The sequence below is a fragment of the Melanerpes formicivorus genome, unplaced genomic scaffold (genome assembly GCF_026170545.1).
Source record: "Melanerpes formicivorus ecotype bairdi unplaced genomic scaffold, bMelFor1.0.p_v2 SCAF_81, whole genome shotgun sequence".
Classification (NCBI taxonomy): domain Eukaryota; kingdom Metazoa; phylum Chordata; class Aves; order Piciformes; family Picidae; genus Melanerpes; species Melanerpes formicivorus.
In genome coordinates this window covers 582,620-597,503 of record NW_027142433.1, presented here as the reverse complement: position 1 = coordinate 597,503, position 14,884 = coordinate 582,620, and the positions used below count along the sequence as shown (strand labels likewise).

At 59.8% G+C, this 14,884-nt stretch overlaps 1 protein-coding gene across 4 annotated transcripts in view; it reads right to left on the bottom strand.

Annotated features, from left to right (window-relative positions):
- Nucleotides 1-4,889, bottom strand: part of SUCO (SUN domain containing ossification factor) — a 38,111-nt gene extending 33,222 nt beyond the window's left edge. For all 4 annotated transcript variants that reach the window (XM_068164615.1, XM_068164616.1, XM_068164617.1 and 1 more), the window contains exon 1: nucleotides 4,608-4,889. In XM_068164615.1, the coding sequence (XP_068020716.1) occupies nucleotides 4,608-4,672 (65 nt within the window). In that variant the 5' untranslated portion in view covers nucleotides 4,673-4,889. The remainder of the gene's footprint in view (nucleotides 1-4,607) is intronic.
- Nucleotides 4,890-14,884: the final 9,995 nt, after the last annotated feature.

The window sequence follows — 14,884 nt, the reverse complement described above, 5'->3', positions numbered from 1 at the left end:
TGAGTGGTAACTTTCACAGACCCTGTGCATTCTCCCCTTGAAAAAAAGCACAGAATCAACCAAAACTAAAATGAATACAAAGACAAGAGGGGAAAAAAAAGGCCAAAAGTATTGTGAGAGAAGAAGAGCAAAGTGGAAAAGAACTAAGAACAGGTTAGAGAAAGACATGAAACAAAAGCTGCCATTAAGTGCCCAAGTGAGGCACATCTCCTTGCAGCAGGCAGGGCACTATGCACCAACTGAGCAACTCATGAGGAGGAGGAGGCGGCGGCGAGTGCCACTTCAGTGCACTGCTGGCACAGCAAACAAATGTGATGTTTCCAGGACACATCTTTTAGGAGGTACTGCATGGAAACACTTCACTGGTTTTCAGACAGTTTTAGAAGGTAAACATTCAATAATTAATTGGGTCAAGCATTGTTTTACATAAGACACCAGAGCCTCAGCCTGCACACCACACCTGCCACTTGAGCAGGCTGCAAACTAGGGATGTTCCAACTTCATTTTTAAGACTCCAAGAGCTCCAGTGCAGCTTTGTACCAACACTAACTGCAGAGCAAAGACGTTTCCAAACAAGATATCTCATGTCTGGAAAACTACTTCCATTCTACATCACTTTTGGCTAAATGAGCAGTGCCCAAATGCCTTCATCCCACCATGAAACGCACACACAAGATGCTTATTTCAGTATCACCCTTTTGAAGAGATTCAGGTAACTACACAAGAGAATCACCAGATAACACCCTGAGCCCATTACAAGCAAGTTACATGAGCAGTTCTATCCAGATCACCAGGGCACACATCACAGACATCTTTTCAGCAGAGTACAAGAGGCATGTTACACTGGCTCCCAACTCCACCCAACACCTTTCTGTTAACAGGTGCAAGCTTAAGGTTTAAGCTGAAAGTCAGTAATGGGGCCAGTCAATGCTCAATTAGCAAGACCTATTTCTGTGATCTCTGCCCTGGCTTGCCTGCACAGGACAGGAGCAGCAGGACAAACTCCAGGGATGTCACCACACTGACAGTAAAGCACTGGGGTTCTTCTCACCAGCTTTCAACCAGCACACCTTTGAAAACAGAAAACTGTAAACAAACCAACAACAGAGATATCTTCTCTCATTCTCTCATTACAATTCACATACATCCTCACATTAACAGCTGGGAAAACAAAGCAGCATCAGGCTCTGCCCCTTTCCAATATGCTTGTACCCAGGCTGTGGCAGTTGCTGGCTACGCCACTGACCCAGCCTGACCCTTGCCAACGTCAGGGTGCGCTCATTACAAGCTCGGGAGTCAGAGCTGCAGAGAGCTGGTCAGGGCTCTCAGCAGCAACAACACACCCTGCTGCTCAGTGACTTTGACACCAGCCTTACTTTGCTGATGCAGCATGATGACAACCAAACAATTCTGATGGGCACATGCATTTATCCCTCTCTTCCTTTTACTAACTGTAAACTCAAGGATAACAAAAGGGTTCATAAAGGCTAAGTATATCAGGATGTATGAAGCACTGCCCGGGACAGAATGGACGATAGAAGGCCAAACTAGCACAGGCATGACTTCTTTATTAAACCCACAGCTAACACTTTGCAAGTGCAGCTCACAGCAGGCAAAAGCTGCTGCCAGGTCAATTTACACAGGTTACTCTTCAAACGACTGTCACAGTGCCCATTCAGATAGCACTAGCAGTCCTATTAGCTTTTCAACCTACTCCGCTTACTCAGCTCTGTATATTGTCAAACTACAAAGCACTACAAGTATTTTTTGGATCACAACCATCCACACAACAGGATTAAGAAACATCAAAAAGAATGTGTAAATTCAGGCCAGCAGGAGCCATTTATCCTGCACAGTTGAAGCTCCACTGGCACAGATGCACATTATTTTTAGAGCACTGTACTCCTAAGTCTTACCTCCAAAGCATTCCTCTAAAGCCATGCAGCAATCCCACTCTTTTAAACTACGTGGAACATCCTTGCTGGCTCAGGGTTGTCAGAGACCTGTGTTTGTTCCAGCTTCAGAAAGCCTCAAGTACCAGTACCACTCTGATCCTGCACTCCGAAGAGCATCACATTGCCTTCACTGAAAGCAGGGGGCTAAGCAGTCCCTGAGCTTCTGGGGCTGCAGTACATTTCCCAGGAACAGCCACATGTTTCACTTCAAGGATGACATCTTTTTGAACAGCTCCCAGTTCAGGAAAGTCAAATAAATTCCCCCCTCACCACACTCGATTTTTGGTACTTCTCCATTGAAGCAACTTCCGCAGAAAAGCTTTAAAAAGCACGGTGGGAGGTAAACCTCTGTTCTGAGCTTGGTTTCAAAGAAACAAACCCGCATTTAAAGCCAGAGAGAGCGCCTCAATAGCCCCAAGAGCATTCTTTCAGCAACTCTTCTGTCTTCTGGGTTTCCCTCCCCTGCTTTTTGTTTCTATCACGTTGACCACCAGTTTCACCTTTGAGGAAAGGGCTTCTCACCTACTACCATCGAGCCCTTTCGAGACTGCATTTCCAGACAACGACCTTTAAAAAGACAACATCTGTCACGTGTGTCACCATTTACAACACAAAGCCTTCCAACTACTACTTACTTAACCGCTCTTATGAACGAAGTCGCTGCTTATCTTTTTAGGAAGAATGTGTCACAGGTTATCACATTTCATAGTCCAGCAACAACGCAGCAATTAGTACAGCTGGAGACCTTCTGACTGCAACCCCGGCAGGGCTACAGAAAACAAAGCAAGCTGCAACGCCCTCCCGCAGACGGAGGATGTTAAACTCCAGTGTGAAGCGATGTTTGGACAGAGACCGGGAAACTAGAGCTCTACCTCCACCGGCATCTACATCACTAGTTCTTTAACCGATAGCAGCCAGGGCACGCAGGGTGAGCACCATCTGAACGCTGGGGGATTTAAAAGTAAAAGCATTGAAATACTCCAGTGCAAGCTCTGAGACTCTGAGTTAAAGAGCAAGAGAAACACAAGTCAGCTCAACTTTTCTCCCAGGATGAACACAGACGTTGCCTAAGCTCTACAGAGTAAGTATACTGTTTCAACAGCTTAGTTGAACACATGTCTTTATCTCCATGGAACAGATGCCTGAACTCCTTAAACAGTTCCTTTGTAACAGCAGACTAAGAACACAGCAACAAAAACTGACTCTAACCCAAACTCCCCCCCGGCAGAAACCAGGTTATCAGCCTTCAAGACACAATAACCAAGAACTGTTTTCCCCAGTAAGAATTCCAGCTGTACCAGGAGAACCTCACGTGATGAGAAACTTAGCTGTCCCACAAGCAAAGGAAAAGCTGTCCAGGGGCAGCTCATCAGGCTCACAGCTATCGAACCCATACAGCCAGTAGCTTCCTTGCAGTCATGTTAAGTGTGAAGATAGAAGTGAGTCCAAGAAGGGCCTGAACACACTGCTGTCTCCTAAACCCCAAAATGGGATGCCACAAGCCGACCTTGCCCCGGGATTGTATGAACCACCCAGTAATGCAAGTGTCAGCACCCGAGTCCCAAGAGCTGCTGCACAGCGACGTCCGGGCTCGTGCCTCTCCATCCAGCTAGAAACAACTGTGAGACAACCCAGAGTTTCAAGACTATTTCAACTTCTTTTTTTCCTTTAATAGACTATTCAAACAATTTACAGGAAAGGCACTGAAGTCACACACCAGACACACGACTACCTCTAACAGCTACTGCTGTGCCATCCTCCCTATCTGCAGTCTGCTGTTGAAACTGGCTACCATTTCTCAAACACTGAGTCATGGAGATCAAAGAAGGCCAAAGTTTAAGCAGCTCAGGACTTACCATACAGAAATACATTCTTTCAAGAGCTGTGCTCAAATAGATGTCACGCTTTAAGGAAGTTTGAAAAGAGAGCAAACAGAAGATGCAGGAACATGATAGAGCTAAAATAATCACGACAAAACCACCACTTTCCAAGACGTAACCAACGCACCACGCTCTGGCCCGCGGGCTTCAATCTAGCCCGACTCTAGGCAGTGACAGATAGACCCGCTTCAGGAAGAAGGCTCCGTGGTCTTCCAGAGAACACTGCCAGAGTTCCTCCTGAAACTGGAAAAGCAGGTAAGCCCTCCTGGTAAAAACACAGCGCCAGCAAAACGCAGAGACGTGCGGTGCCGGTCTGAACCGCTGATACTCGGGGACTACCTCCACGCCTGACACGGCTTGTTTCCACGGCCGCGAGTGACTGTTGCTGGCAGGAGGGAGCCACGCTCCCGAAGGCTGCTCCCCGCCTGCCCCTCACCGCAGCCCCGCGCACTGCCGGCAGCTTCTCGCTTCTCCAGAGGGCAGCGCCTTCCCCGACAGCACCATCTCCATCGCCACTTCCCGCTCCGCGCCTGCCCCCCAGCTCTCAGCACCGCGACCGGGGCGCTGCTCGCCGGCACCGGGCGGCTCGCCCGGCCGGGGGTCCCCGGGCGCCCGGGGAGGGTGGCGGCAGCGCGGCTGACGGCGGGCCCGGCGGCAAGTCCCGCCGCCGCCGCTTCTCCCCCCAGAAGCCTGGAAGGGACGGGCACTCCCCGCCCTCGGAAGAGCTTCCCCCACCACGACAGGGAGAGCCAGCAGCGCAGCCGAGACTCACCAGAGCAGGGCGCAGAGGAAGAGGCAGGAGCCCAGGGCCAGAAACCGGCGGGGCGGCTCCCTCATCGTCTTCCCCGTCTACCTGCGGCGGCCGGGCAGAGGCGGCGCATCCTCCCAGGCAGAGGGACGGCGGGAGCGGAGCGGGGGGCGCTGAAGAGGAGCGGCCCTGGGGGCAGCCCCTCCCTCCCCGGCGCGGCTGCGACGCAACGCGACACTCGGCAGCGCGATCGCGGCCGTTACTACCCGCCGGGGCGAGCCCCTCCCCCTCGCCCCTGCTCCCTTCACGCGCTGAGCTGGAAGGATACGCGTCACCCTCCGCGGCGCCGCGCCACGCCCCCCGCCTCCGCCGTCACCAATGGCCTGCAGCTCTCCGTGCGGCTCCGCCTCCCACCCCCCTCTTGCCGGCGCAGATTGGCTCTTTCCCTTCCGGCACGGCGGCGAATCGCAAGAGCGGTCGTCCCTTTCCCCGCCTCTCCAAGGACCTCTGTGAGGCCTCCCCGTGAAACAAGCCGTTAAAGGGAAATCGGCATAGTAATAAACGTCGGTGACAGCAAAACCTGAGGCCGCGGGAAGCGCGAGGAACGTCATTACCTCTGGTGGGAGGGACACTTGAAAGAAAAGCTCTTCCACGCGCGATGTTTCTACAATTTTTTGGATCAGGCTTCTCTGCGGGCTGCCCCAAGGAGCCGAGCGCTGATTGGGCGTCGGCCTAGGCCCCCAGCGGGGCGCGCCGCGCGGGGTCTGCTGGGAGCTGTAGTTTTGGGCGGGAGAGCCGGTGGGGGGTCCACTGCCGCGCGCGGGTCGCTGGCGGCCATTTTCCAGGCGGCCTGAGGGGGGCGTGGGGGCTGCTGGCCCTAGGCCTCGCCGGGTGGCAGCGCCGCGCTCGGGACGCGGCCGTGCGTGTCTGCTCGTTCTGGGAGCCGGAGCCGAGCCGGGGTTGTCCTCAGGCCGCTCCAGGGAGTGCCTCTCGTCCTCAGGCCGCCCCCGCCTTCCCCATCCCCCCCCCCGGCCTTCCCCGTCCCCCCCCCGCCCAGCGCCCGGGGCAGCGTTGCGGGGAGGTGCTTGGCCAGGCAGCTGTGAGCCAGGTGTGGGCAGCGGGGGGGCTCGGGCCCAGGGTGCCTCTGCCGGTACTGGGCAGCCCTCATAAAAGCACAGCAGGGCCCTGTAGGCAGCCAGGCCGAGGCCGCTGCGTCTGAAGCTCGGCTGCATAACGCGGCCTGGGCACAGCGACGGCAGCCGGGAGCTCCACCCCCGCACCGCCCTGCCCGCAGCTCCCCCTGCCCGCACCGCCCCTGGCGCTGGGGTGCTGCTGTGCCGGGGCGCTGTGGCAGCCCGGGGAGCCACAGGTGCGTTAGTCACCGGCGTGCCACGCTGGACACTCTCAGGACTGTGGCCCAGAGGGAGGCAGCGGCAGGGTGTGGGTCCAGGCGTGCCGTGCCCCGTGAGCCCTGCCCTACAGCCAGCCGCGGGGCTCAGCCTGCTGCTGGTGGCATGAGTGCAGTCGGCCAGCTGCAGAGGGACGTTCCCAGCCAGCAGTGGAAACCTGGGGAGAGTCTTGGTTCTCGTCCTGATTTTCCACCCTGCGCTTTCGTTAGCACCAGCTGGGTGCCACGGAGGGCAGCAGGCGTGCCAGCACACGGCAGAAGCTCCAGCCGGGTGCCACGGAGGGCAGCAGGCGTGCCAGCACACGGCAGAAGCTCCAGCTGGGTGCCACGGAGGGCAGCAGGCGTGCCAGCACACGGCAGAAGCTCCAGCCGGGTGCCACGGAGGGCAGCAGGCCTGCCAGCACACGGCAGAAGCTCCAGCCGGGCGCCACAGCTGCACGGAGCCTGGGCTTGGAAGCCCCTGGCCAGCAGAGCCCGGCCGCCCGTGGCACAAACAGCCTGTGCTGCGGTGCCTGCGGGGAGCGCTGCCACGGGAGCGCCCTGGGCAGGGCCCCGCCGTGTCTCTTGGGAGAGTGGGGGAGAGCGAGACAGGGTCCAGAGCAGCACCCACCGCCCTGTGGCTTGCAGCTCAGCCAGAAGCCCCCGGGTGAGGCTGTGACTTGCCAGGCTGAATGGAACCCCCTGAGCGCGTCACGGGCGGGCTGGAAGGAGCCCGCGGGGCTTCAGGCGGTCCTCTAGCAGAGCGAAGCGGGCCGGGGGAAGCACGGCACGGGTCGTGCCGCGATGGGAGCAGCCAGGAGGGCGTGTGGCAGCGGGCAGCTCTGCTGTGTGCCTGCCAGCAGTGCCCACCGCAGAGCCCCACGGCAGCTCTCCCGGCGGCGAGCTTGGCTGCCCCAGCACCGCAGCTGCGCCGCCAGCTCCTCTCACCCGGCGGCGGGCGGGGACGGAGGCTGCCCCGCCGCAGAACACCGACGAGCTGCTCGGCGGCACCGGCGGGGCGGGAGCCAGCACCTTGCCGGCAGGGTTTCGGCAGCCTTTTGCAGCGCAAAGCGGCAGCGTGGACCCGCGGCCGTCTGCCCATCCTTGGGAAGGTTACGAGCAGAGATGTGACGTGCAGGGACCAGCCAAGCCTCGGAGAGTCACAGCAGGGGCACACAGAGCAGCAAGGGTGCAGAAAGCTCTGGGGTGCACCTCCACACCGCCCAGGTAGCTGCCTCGGTGGTGGGGAGTTCCCCGAGCTGTGGGAGCAACAGCACATGTCCCACCTGCAGCTGCCTAACTGCATCAGGGGCTGCTCCAGATGTCCCCTTCTGGGGCTGGAGATGCTGCAGACAGGCAGAGCAACGCAAGTGTCAGCCTCAGCTGCCTCCCTCTGTGGGACATGACCCCTAGGGCAGTACAGAGGATTCCTCTCCCTCATGGATGCTGCCAGAGCCAGGGCTGCTTCTTCAAGCGAGAGCAGCGTGCTGGCAGAAGGAGATGCCAGGTAAGGCACACACCTGCACACTTGGTGTCCTGCCTCCAACCAGGACCAACTCACCCAGCACAGAGAGAGCACAGCCCTGTCCACAAGCCCTGTGCACTGGGGAGAGCCAGGAGAGGGGCAGTAGAGAAGTCCAGTCACAAGGCACCAGAGGTTTAAGGAACTGCTTAGCTGTCTGCTGGAAGAGCTGCAGAACATTGCTGAGCCCTCTGCTGTGGTGCTGGCAGGGGATGGCTTGTGCAGGGCCACAGCACAGCTGACAGCTGGGATCATCTCCATGGTCAGCCTCTGCTGCGCTCCAAGGGCAGTAACTCCTCAGCCTCCTCACCAAGAGCAGAGGAAGAGGTGGTGAAGCCACACTTGCTCACTGCACGTGGCTGCTCTCAGCTGGCACAGCTCCTGCATGCCACGGTGCTGTCACCAGCTGGGGATTGATCACATACAGCTTAGACCAAACACAGCTAAGGAGCTGTCACAGAGGACAGATCACTTCCAGGAAACCCCCACAGTGACTGAGCAGAGAGAAGCCTCTTCGAGTCGGTACCCAGGAGCACCTGCCTGGAGAGCCTGACACAGCAGCCAGAGGTTTTGACTCATCACTGCTGACATGCCCACGCACTTGCCAGGCTTGTTTGCAGCCACTGATAACATGGGCAGCACAGTGCTAAACCCCCCCAGAGTAGCCAATCTGCCAAGCAGAAGCCATTTTGGACCCACAGCCCAGCCCAGGGGCACCTGGGAGCCAGTGTTTGCACGGGGCTCTCAAGCAGTGCTGCACCTCTGCAGCAGCAGGGGCTTGGCTTTCTCTTGGCCAGGTCCCAGAAGGCTGAGCTGGTGCAGTTCCAGAGAGGGTCAGCCACGCTGTGGGGTGAGCCGGAGCCACCACGTCACCTGCACACCCTGGGCAGGAAGGACTCTCCCTGCCTGCAGTGCCAACACAACGGGCAGAGGGCTGCCAGCAGTCAGAGCACCACAGGTGACGTTGGGGCTGGTATGAGCATCACGCTGCTGGCCAGGGATAAATGCCAAGCCGAGGTGCTCAGCATGCCAGGCAGGGAGAGCTGCAGGTGTCCACCTGAGGGCCACCTCGGTGCAGGAGGAAAGCCAAGGTGCTGCTGTTTTCCCTGCAGCCTCTGTGCAGGGACAGCACAGTGCTTGCCTGTTGCCCTCTGACACTCCAGAGGACCTCAGAGCGTTGTGCAGGCTGTGGAGTACCTCCCAGAGATGTGGAGCACAATTTGACTTCTGGAGAAACACCTGACCCTGGTTTGCACCCTGGGCCTTTGTCTTTCAGCACCTCCCAGCACTGGGTTGCTGCAGATGCTGAGCTTTTTCTCCCATTGGCCCCACCTGCTCTCTACAAAGGCTCCTTCTTTTCCCAGGGGGGTTTGTTTTCCACAGGTGATTTCCTCTGCACAAACTCCTTCCTCTTCTGACCATCGATCTTGGCACCTTGCTGGTTAAAATAAAGTAAATCTTTGGCAAACAGGTTCTGGCCACACAACTTTTGCTCCTTCCAGACACAATTTCCTGTTTCATTTCCTGACCATTTCTTATTCAGTAAAGGAAAAGCTATAAACGGCAAGATTGCTCCAACTCTAGATGAACCCTTAACCACTTGCAGGAGAGCATCCAGCAAACCAGGGTGAAGCTTCTGCAAAGTCCTCCATGTCTTCTTTTTGCAGCTGACACCAAGCAGGATCAAGCTGCGGAAAGAAACCCAGCGGGGCTGGAATCGCTTTGCTTGCACAACCACAGAGCAGCACTGCGCCTCCGGCCGAGCTAGCAACTGCTCTCAGCACCCGGGGAGGTCCCCCGGCGGCGCAGGGTTTCGGGGGAGGGAGGCTGCAGCAGGGTTTCACCCCTGGGCTGTGCGGCAGGGGTGAAGTTTGCCCTGGCAGTCCTGCTTCTGCCCTGCTTTTGCCAGGCTGTGGCTGCTGCGCTGGCACAGGGAGGGCCCTGTGTCTGTAGCCCCCGGCGTGGGTCCTGCACACCCCCTGCACAGCCACTGAGTGCTGCTCCCACATCCCTCCTTCAAACCCGGGGGCACTGTGCCAGGCAGTGGCTGTGCTCACAGGGACCAGCTGAGTGAGAGCTGGGGGCCAGGGCACCACAGTGCTTGCTCTGTGCAGAGCCAAGTGAGGTTTACTTAGCCTGGGCCAGCACGGGTGGGCACGGGCCAGCACAGCAGTGTGTGACGGCGCCAGGGAGCAGTGGCTGGGGCACACAGTGACACTTGGCAGGGGCTGTGTGACCTGGTGCAGGGACAGAGCAGCTTCTCTGATCTGCAGCCAGCTAGCACCAGTCCTGCCTGAAAGAGCCTGGAAGTCTGGCTCGGGCAGAGAGTGGCCAAGTGCCACAGCTCTCAACAGCACTGAGGAGGTGTGGCAGGGACAGCATGCAGGGGCTCAGACCCCTGCACAGCCCTCAAGGAGCACAGCCTGGTGTGCAGGGGCTCAGACCCCTGCACAGCCCTCAAGGAGCACAGCCTGGTGTTCAGGGGCTCAGACCCCCTGTACAGCCCTCAAGGAGCACAGCCTGGTGTGCAGGGGCTCAGACCCCCTGCACAGCCCTCAAGGAGCACAGCCTGGTGTGCAGGGGCTCAGACCCCTGTATAGCCCTCAAGGAGCACAGCCTGGTGTGCAGGGGCTCAGAGCCCTGCACAGCCCTCAAGGAGCACAGCCTGGTGTGCAGGGGCTCAGACCCCTGTATAGCCCTCAAGGAGCACAGCCTGGTGTGCAGGGGCTCAGACCCCTGCACAGCCCTCAAGGAGCACAGCCTGGTGTGCAGGGGCTCAGACCCCTGTATAGCCCTCAAGGAGCACAGCCTGGTGTGCAGGGGCTCAGAGCCCTGCACAGCCCTCAAGGAGCACAGCCTGGTGTGCAGGGGCTCAGACCCCTGTACAGCCCTCAAGGAGCACAGCCTGGTGTGCAGGGGCTCAGAGCCCTGCACAGCCCTCAAGGAGCACAGCCTGGTGTGCAGGGGCTCAGACCCCTGTACAGCCCTCAAGGAGCACAGCCTGGTGTGCAGGGGCTCAGAGCCCTGCACAGCCCTCAAGGAGCACAGCCTGGTGTGCAGGGGCTCAGACCCCTGCACAGCCCTCAAGGAGCACAGCCTGGTGTGCAGGGGCTCAGACCCCTGTACAGCCCTCAAGGAGCACAGCCTGGTGTGCAGGGGCTCAGAGCCCTGCACAGCCCTCAAGGAGCACAGCCTGGTGTGCAGGGGCTCAGACCCCTGCACAGCCCTCAAGGAGCACAGCCTGGTGTGCAGGGGCTCAGACCCCTGTACAGCCCTCAAGGAGCACAGCCTGGTGTGCAGGGGCTCAGAGCCCTGCACAGCCCTCAAGGAGCACAGCCTGGTGTTCAGGGGCTCAGACCCCCTGTACAGCCCTCAAGGAGCACAGCCTGGTGTGCAGGGGCTCAGACCCCTGCACAGCCCTCAAGGAGCACAGCCTGGTGTGCAGGGGCTCAGAGCCCTGCACAGCCCTCAAGGAGCACAGCCTGGTGTGCAGAGATTTCCTCTGCCTGGCTCTGAGCCCCCTCTGTCGTGGCCAGCTCTCAGGGGCACCCATGTGAACCATGAGACCTTCCTCACTCCCAACTCTTGAACCTCTGCCATTTTTCACCTTCCAGCTTCCGACGCAGGTCCTAGAGGTAGGTTTCAGGGCTTTATCCCAGGGTCTGGCTTGCTCCCTGTGTCTTTGTGACAGGGATGTGTCAAACGTGGCTTGCTTGCTCTCTGTTGTAGCTCTGCTGGTGTTTTGTTGGGTTTGGTTGGTTGTTTTTGTGGGGTTTATGTTTGTTTGCAAGCAGATTAAACCCCAGAACTTCCTCCCTAGGTGACAGCTGCACCTCCATGGAGTTCCCCTACAAACCAGGACCTTACTGACTCACTGCCCTGGAGCTGGCCAGGACCCTGCCTGGGATGCTTTGTCCCTCTCCCTGCAGCCTGGGGTGGGCAGTGGGGAGGACGTTTTGCCACAGGACTTCACCACTCCTGTTGAGGAATGCCAGGACCGAGGGAGCTCAGTTTCACAGCCCCCCTGGAGGCTGTCTTCCAGGGGTCACATTCTTACCACATCACATCCCTCCTGCCTCAGTTCCTCAACCCAACTCCACACAGCCTTCCCAGCTCTTCCCCTGCCACACCTCCCCCTGGCAGGTGTTGGTGCAGCTTAGCTCCTCAGACCCAGCCCCATTCTCGGGATAGCCCTTCCCCAGCCCCAGCACCACTGCTGTGTCTCTCCAGCAGCCAGGGCACCTCCTCAGCTCAGCTCATTGCCTGGCAGGCTAAGGAGTTTCTCCTATCCCTGGCTGCTATGCCTCTCTTCCCACCGCCCTTATTCTCCCCTGAAAGCCCCTGTGTCTTACCCAGCCTGTCCCCCATGCACCTAGGATGCTGCCATGAGAGAAAAAGCAAGTGACTTACTAGGATCAAGGTCCTCTCTGTCCTGGGCAGGGGCTGCTCACCCAGACATGCCTCCAGGAGACCTCCAGAAAAGTCCTGGCTTGCACCCTGGGCCAAGCTCCTCTCCACAGGGCAGGCTGTACTCTGGAAATGACCTGCCTGGGACAGGGAGCTCTGACTCTGAACCTGGTGACATCCTTACCAGGAGCTCCTGGTGCTCCCATGTTGTCCACCCTCACGATGGAGGCCTGTGGGCATCGTGGCATGCACCCTGCCCTGGATGCAGCAACACAACTGCAGCACATGGCTGGGGCCAGAGGGGTCTCTGAAGAGCCCATGTGGGACAAGGCCTCCCTCAACCAAGCTCGCAGGGAGGCTTCCTGGGAGGTGGAAGATGTGAAGGGCTCAGGAGTCTGGGCAGCTTCAGCCGGGTCTGGGCAGCTTCAGCCGGGTCTGGGCAGCTTCAGCCGGGTCTGGGCAGCGGGGCCATGGGCAGGAGCTGTGCCTGAGGGGGCCCAGAGCAGCCCTTGGTGACACAGGCTGCCCACAGCAAGGGCAGCTCTGCCCAGGGGATGCCACTGCTGGTGGCCCAGGCCCACCTGGGACCAGGGTGTGGACCTGTACCCAGGAAATCTGACCTTCAGGCAGGGGAGGGAGCTGCTTGGGTGAGCTGGAGCAGCACTGCATTCCCCCATGCCCAAGCACACTGCTGTGGGAGACCCTAGGACAACCCGCTCTGCGTGCCCCAGCATCTCCCTGCCCCCACCAGGGCTCAGCCCAGCTGCGAGGCGCTGGGCTGGTGTTGTCCCCCCGCCTGCTGGGGACTGAATCTAACAAAGCCTTCAGTAGGTGGCTGCAGGGAGCAGACACAGCCCCTGCCGCAGGGCCATCTAAGGCAGGAGACAGGCGTGGAAACACGCAGCAGCGGAGCTGCGCCGATCTCCCCCCGCACAACATTCCTGCGGGGGGCTGGGGGATCGCTGGGCAGAGAACGGGACCCAAGTGGTCATCACTAAACCCGCAGGAGGCCTCGGCACAGCTTCACCACCACAACCCAGCACAAGCAGCACAGCTCTGCCGCAGAGGGACAGCAGAAGGATGCAGCAAACTGCCAGCAGCCCCGCAAACGGGCAGCCCTGCCAACGGGCAGCCCTGCCAACGGGCAGCCCTGCCAACGGGCAGCCCTGCCAACGTGCTGCTGGGGCAGCAGTGCAAACGGGCAGCCCTGCAAACGTGCAGCCCTGCCAACGGGCAGCCCTGCCAACGTGCTGCTGGGGCAGCAGTGCAAACGTACAGCCCTGCAAACGTGCAGCCCTGCCAACGGGCAGCCCTGCAAACGGGCAGCCCTGCCAACGGGCAGCCCTGCCAACGGGCAGCCCTGCCAACGGGCAGCCCTGCCAACGTGCTGCTGGGGCAGCAGTGCAAACGGGCAGCCCTGCAAACGTGCAGCCCTGCCAACGGGCAGCCCTGCCAACGTGCTGCTGGGGCAGCAGTGCAAACGTACAGCCCTGCAAACGTGCAGCCCTGCCAACGGGCAGCCCTGCAAACGGGCAGCCCTGCCAACGGGCAGCCCTGCCAACGGGCAGCCCTGCCAACGTGCTGCTGGGGCAGCAGTGCAAACGTACAGCCCTGCAAACGTGCAGCCCTGCCAACGGGCAGCCCTGCCAACGTGCTGCTGGGGCAGCAGTGCAAACGGGCAGCAGTGCAAACGGGCAGCCCTGCCAACGGGCAGCCCTGCCAACGTGCTGCTGGGGCAGCCCTGCAAACGGGCAGCAGTGCAAACGGGCAGCCCTGCCAACGGGCCGCTGGGGCAGCCCTGCAAATGCACCGCTGGGGCAGCCCTGTCCCCTGCGGGGAGAAGCCAGATGCAGGGCAAGAGCCCAGCCGAAGGGCGTGGAGCGGTGCAGGGTCTGCCCTCATCCCTGCAGCCTCAGGCGAGCGCAAGGCCCGGGCTGGGCGTGCTGTACCTCTGCAGCACCAGCGAGGGGCCCAGCCCGAGGAGCAGCAGACAGCTGCAGGCAGCTGGCACCGCGGGGGGGTGCAGTGCCCCTTGGTACTTTGCTATTCAGATATCTCCAGTGCAGGCCCAGGTCAGCCACAGCTATTTCCATCCCAGCCTTCGCCTTTTCCAGCCTGCTTCCCACGCAGCCCTAGCAGTGTGTGCAAACATTTGGAGCCCGGCAGACACTAAACCAACCTGCAGTGGCATCCCCTGGTGAAGGGCAGGGCACAGCAAGCCAGCCCCCAGCACACACAGAGTCTGCAGTGCTGTGGTGTGCAGCTGCTCCTTGCTGTGTTCCCAGAGGGGCTCAGCACTGCCAGCCTGCAGCTTCCCCTGCAGCCAGGGGCCCCTGGGGACAGCTGAGCATGAGGTGAGGGAGGTCCTGCTGCAGGAATCAAGCTGCTCACAAAGGCCTCTGTGACCTTAGCTCCTGCTTGCCGTTGCAAGGGAGCTCTGCCAGCCCCAGGGCCTCAGGAGGGTGGGAGGTGGCTGCAGAGAGCAGGTGGCCCTGCGGGTGACGTGGCAGTCCCGTGGTGAGTCTGTGCAGGCAGGGCAGTGGCTCCTGGCAGGCAAAGTCTGGGCTGGGCAGGGCCGAGCTGCCCTTTGCACTGTGGGTGGTACCTTCCCATCACGGCACGGCACAGCACACACTGTCCCCCACGCAGGGACACGGCCACAGCACAGCAGCTGCCTCGCACTGGAGCCCCCTGGGGTCTCCCAAGCACCAGGTGAGCACAAGGCCCTGTGGTTGGCACTGCCAAGGGTGCAGAGCCAGCACTTTGCCTGACATCTGGGCACCCCGTGAGGGGCTACAGCTGCTGTACTGGCATCTCCCAGAGGAGCTTGGCTTTGCCACACCACCTGGGGATGCTGTGAGCCAAGGAGAAGCAGCAATCTCCTTCCTCTCGCTGCCTCCCAGGGGAGCTGTGGTGGCTCCCAGCAGAGACCTCGAGGGGCACACTCATGTCTATCCTTCTCTCCCCACGGGGTTTCTGGCCACA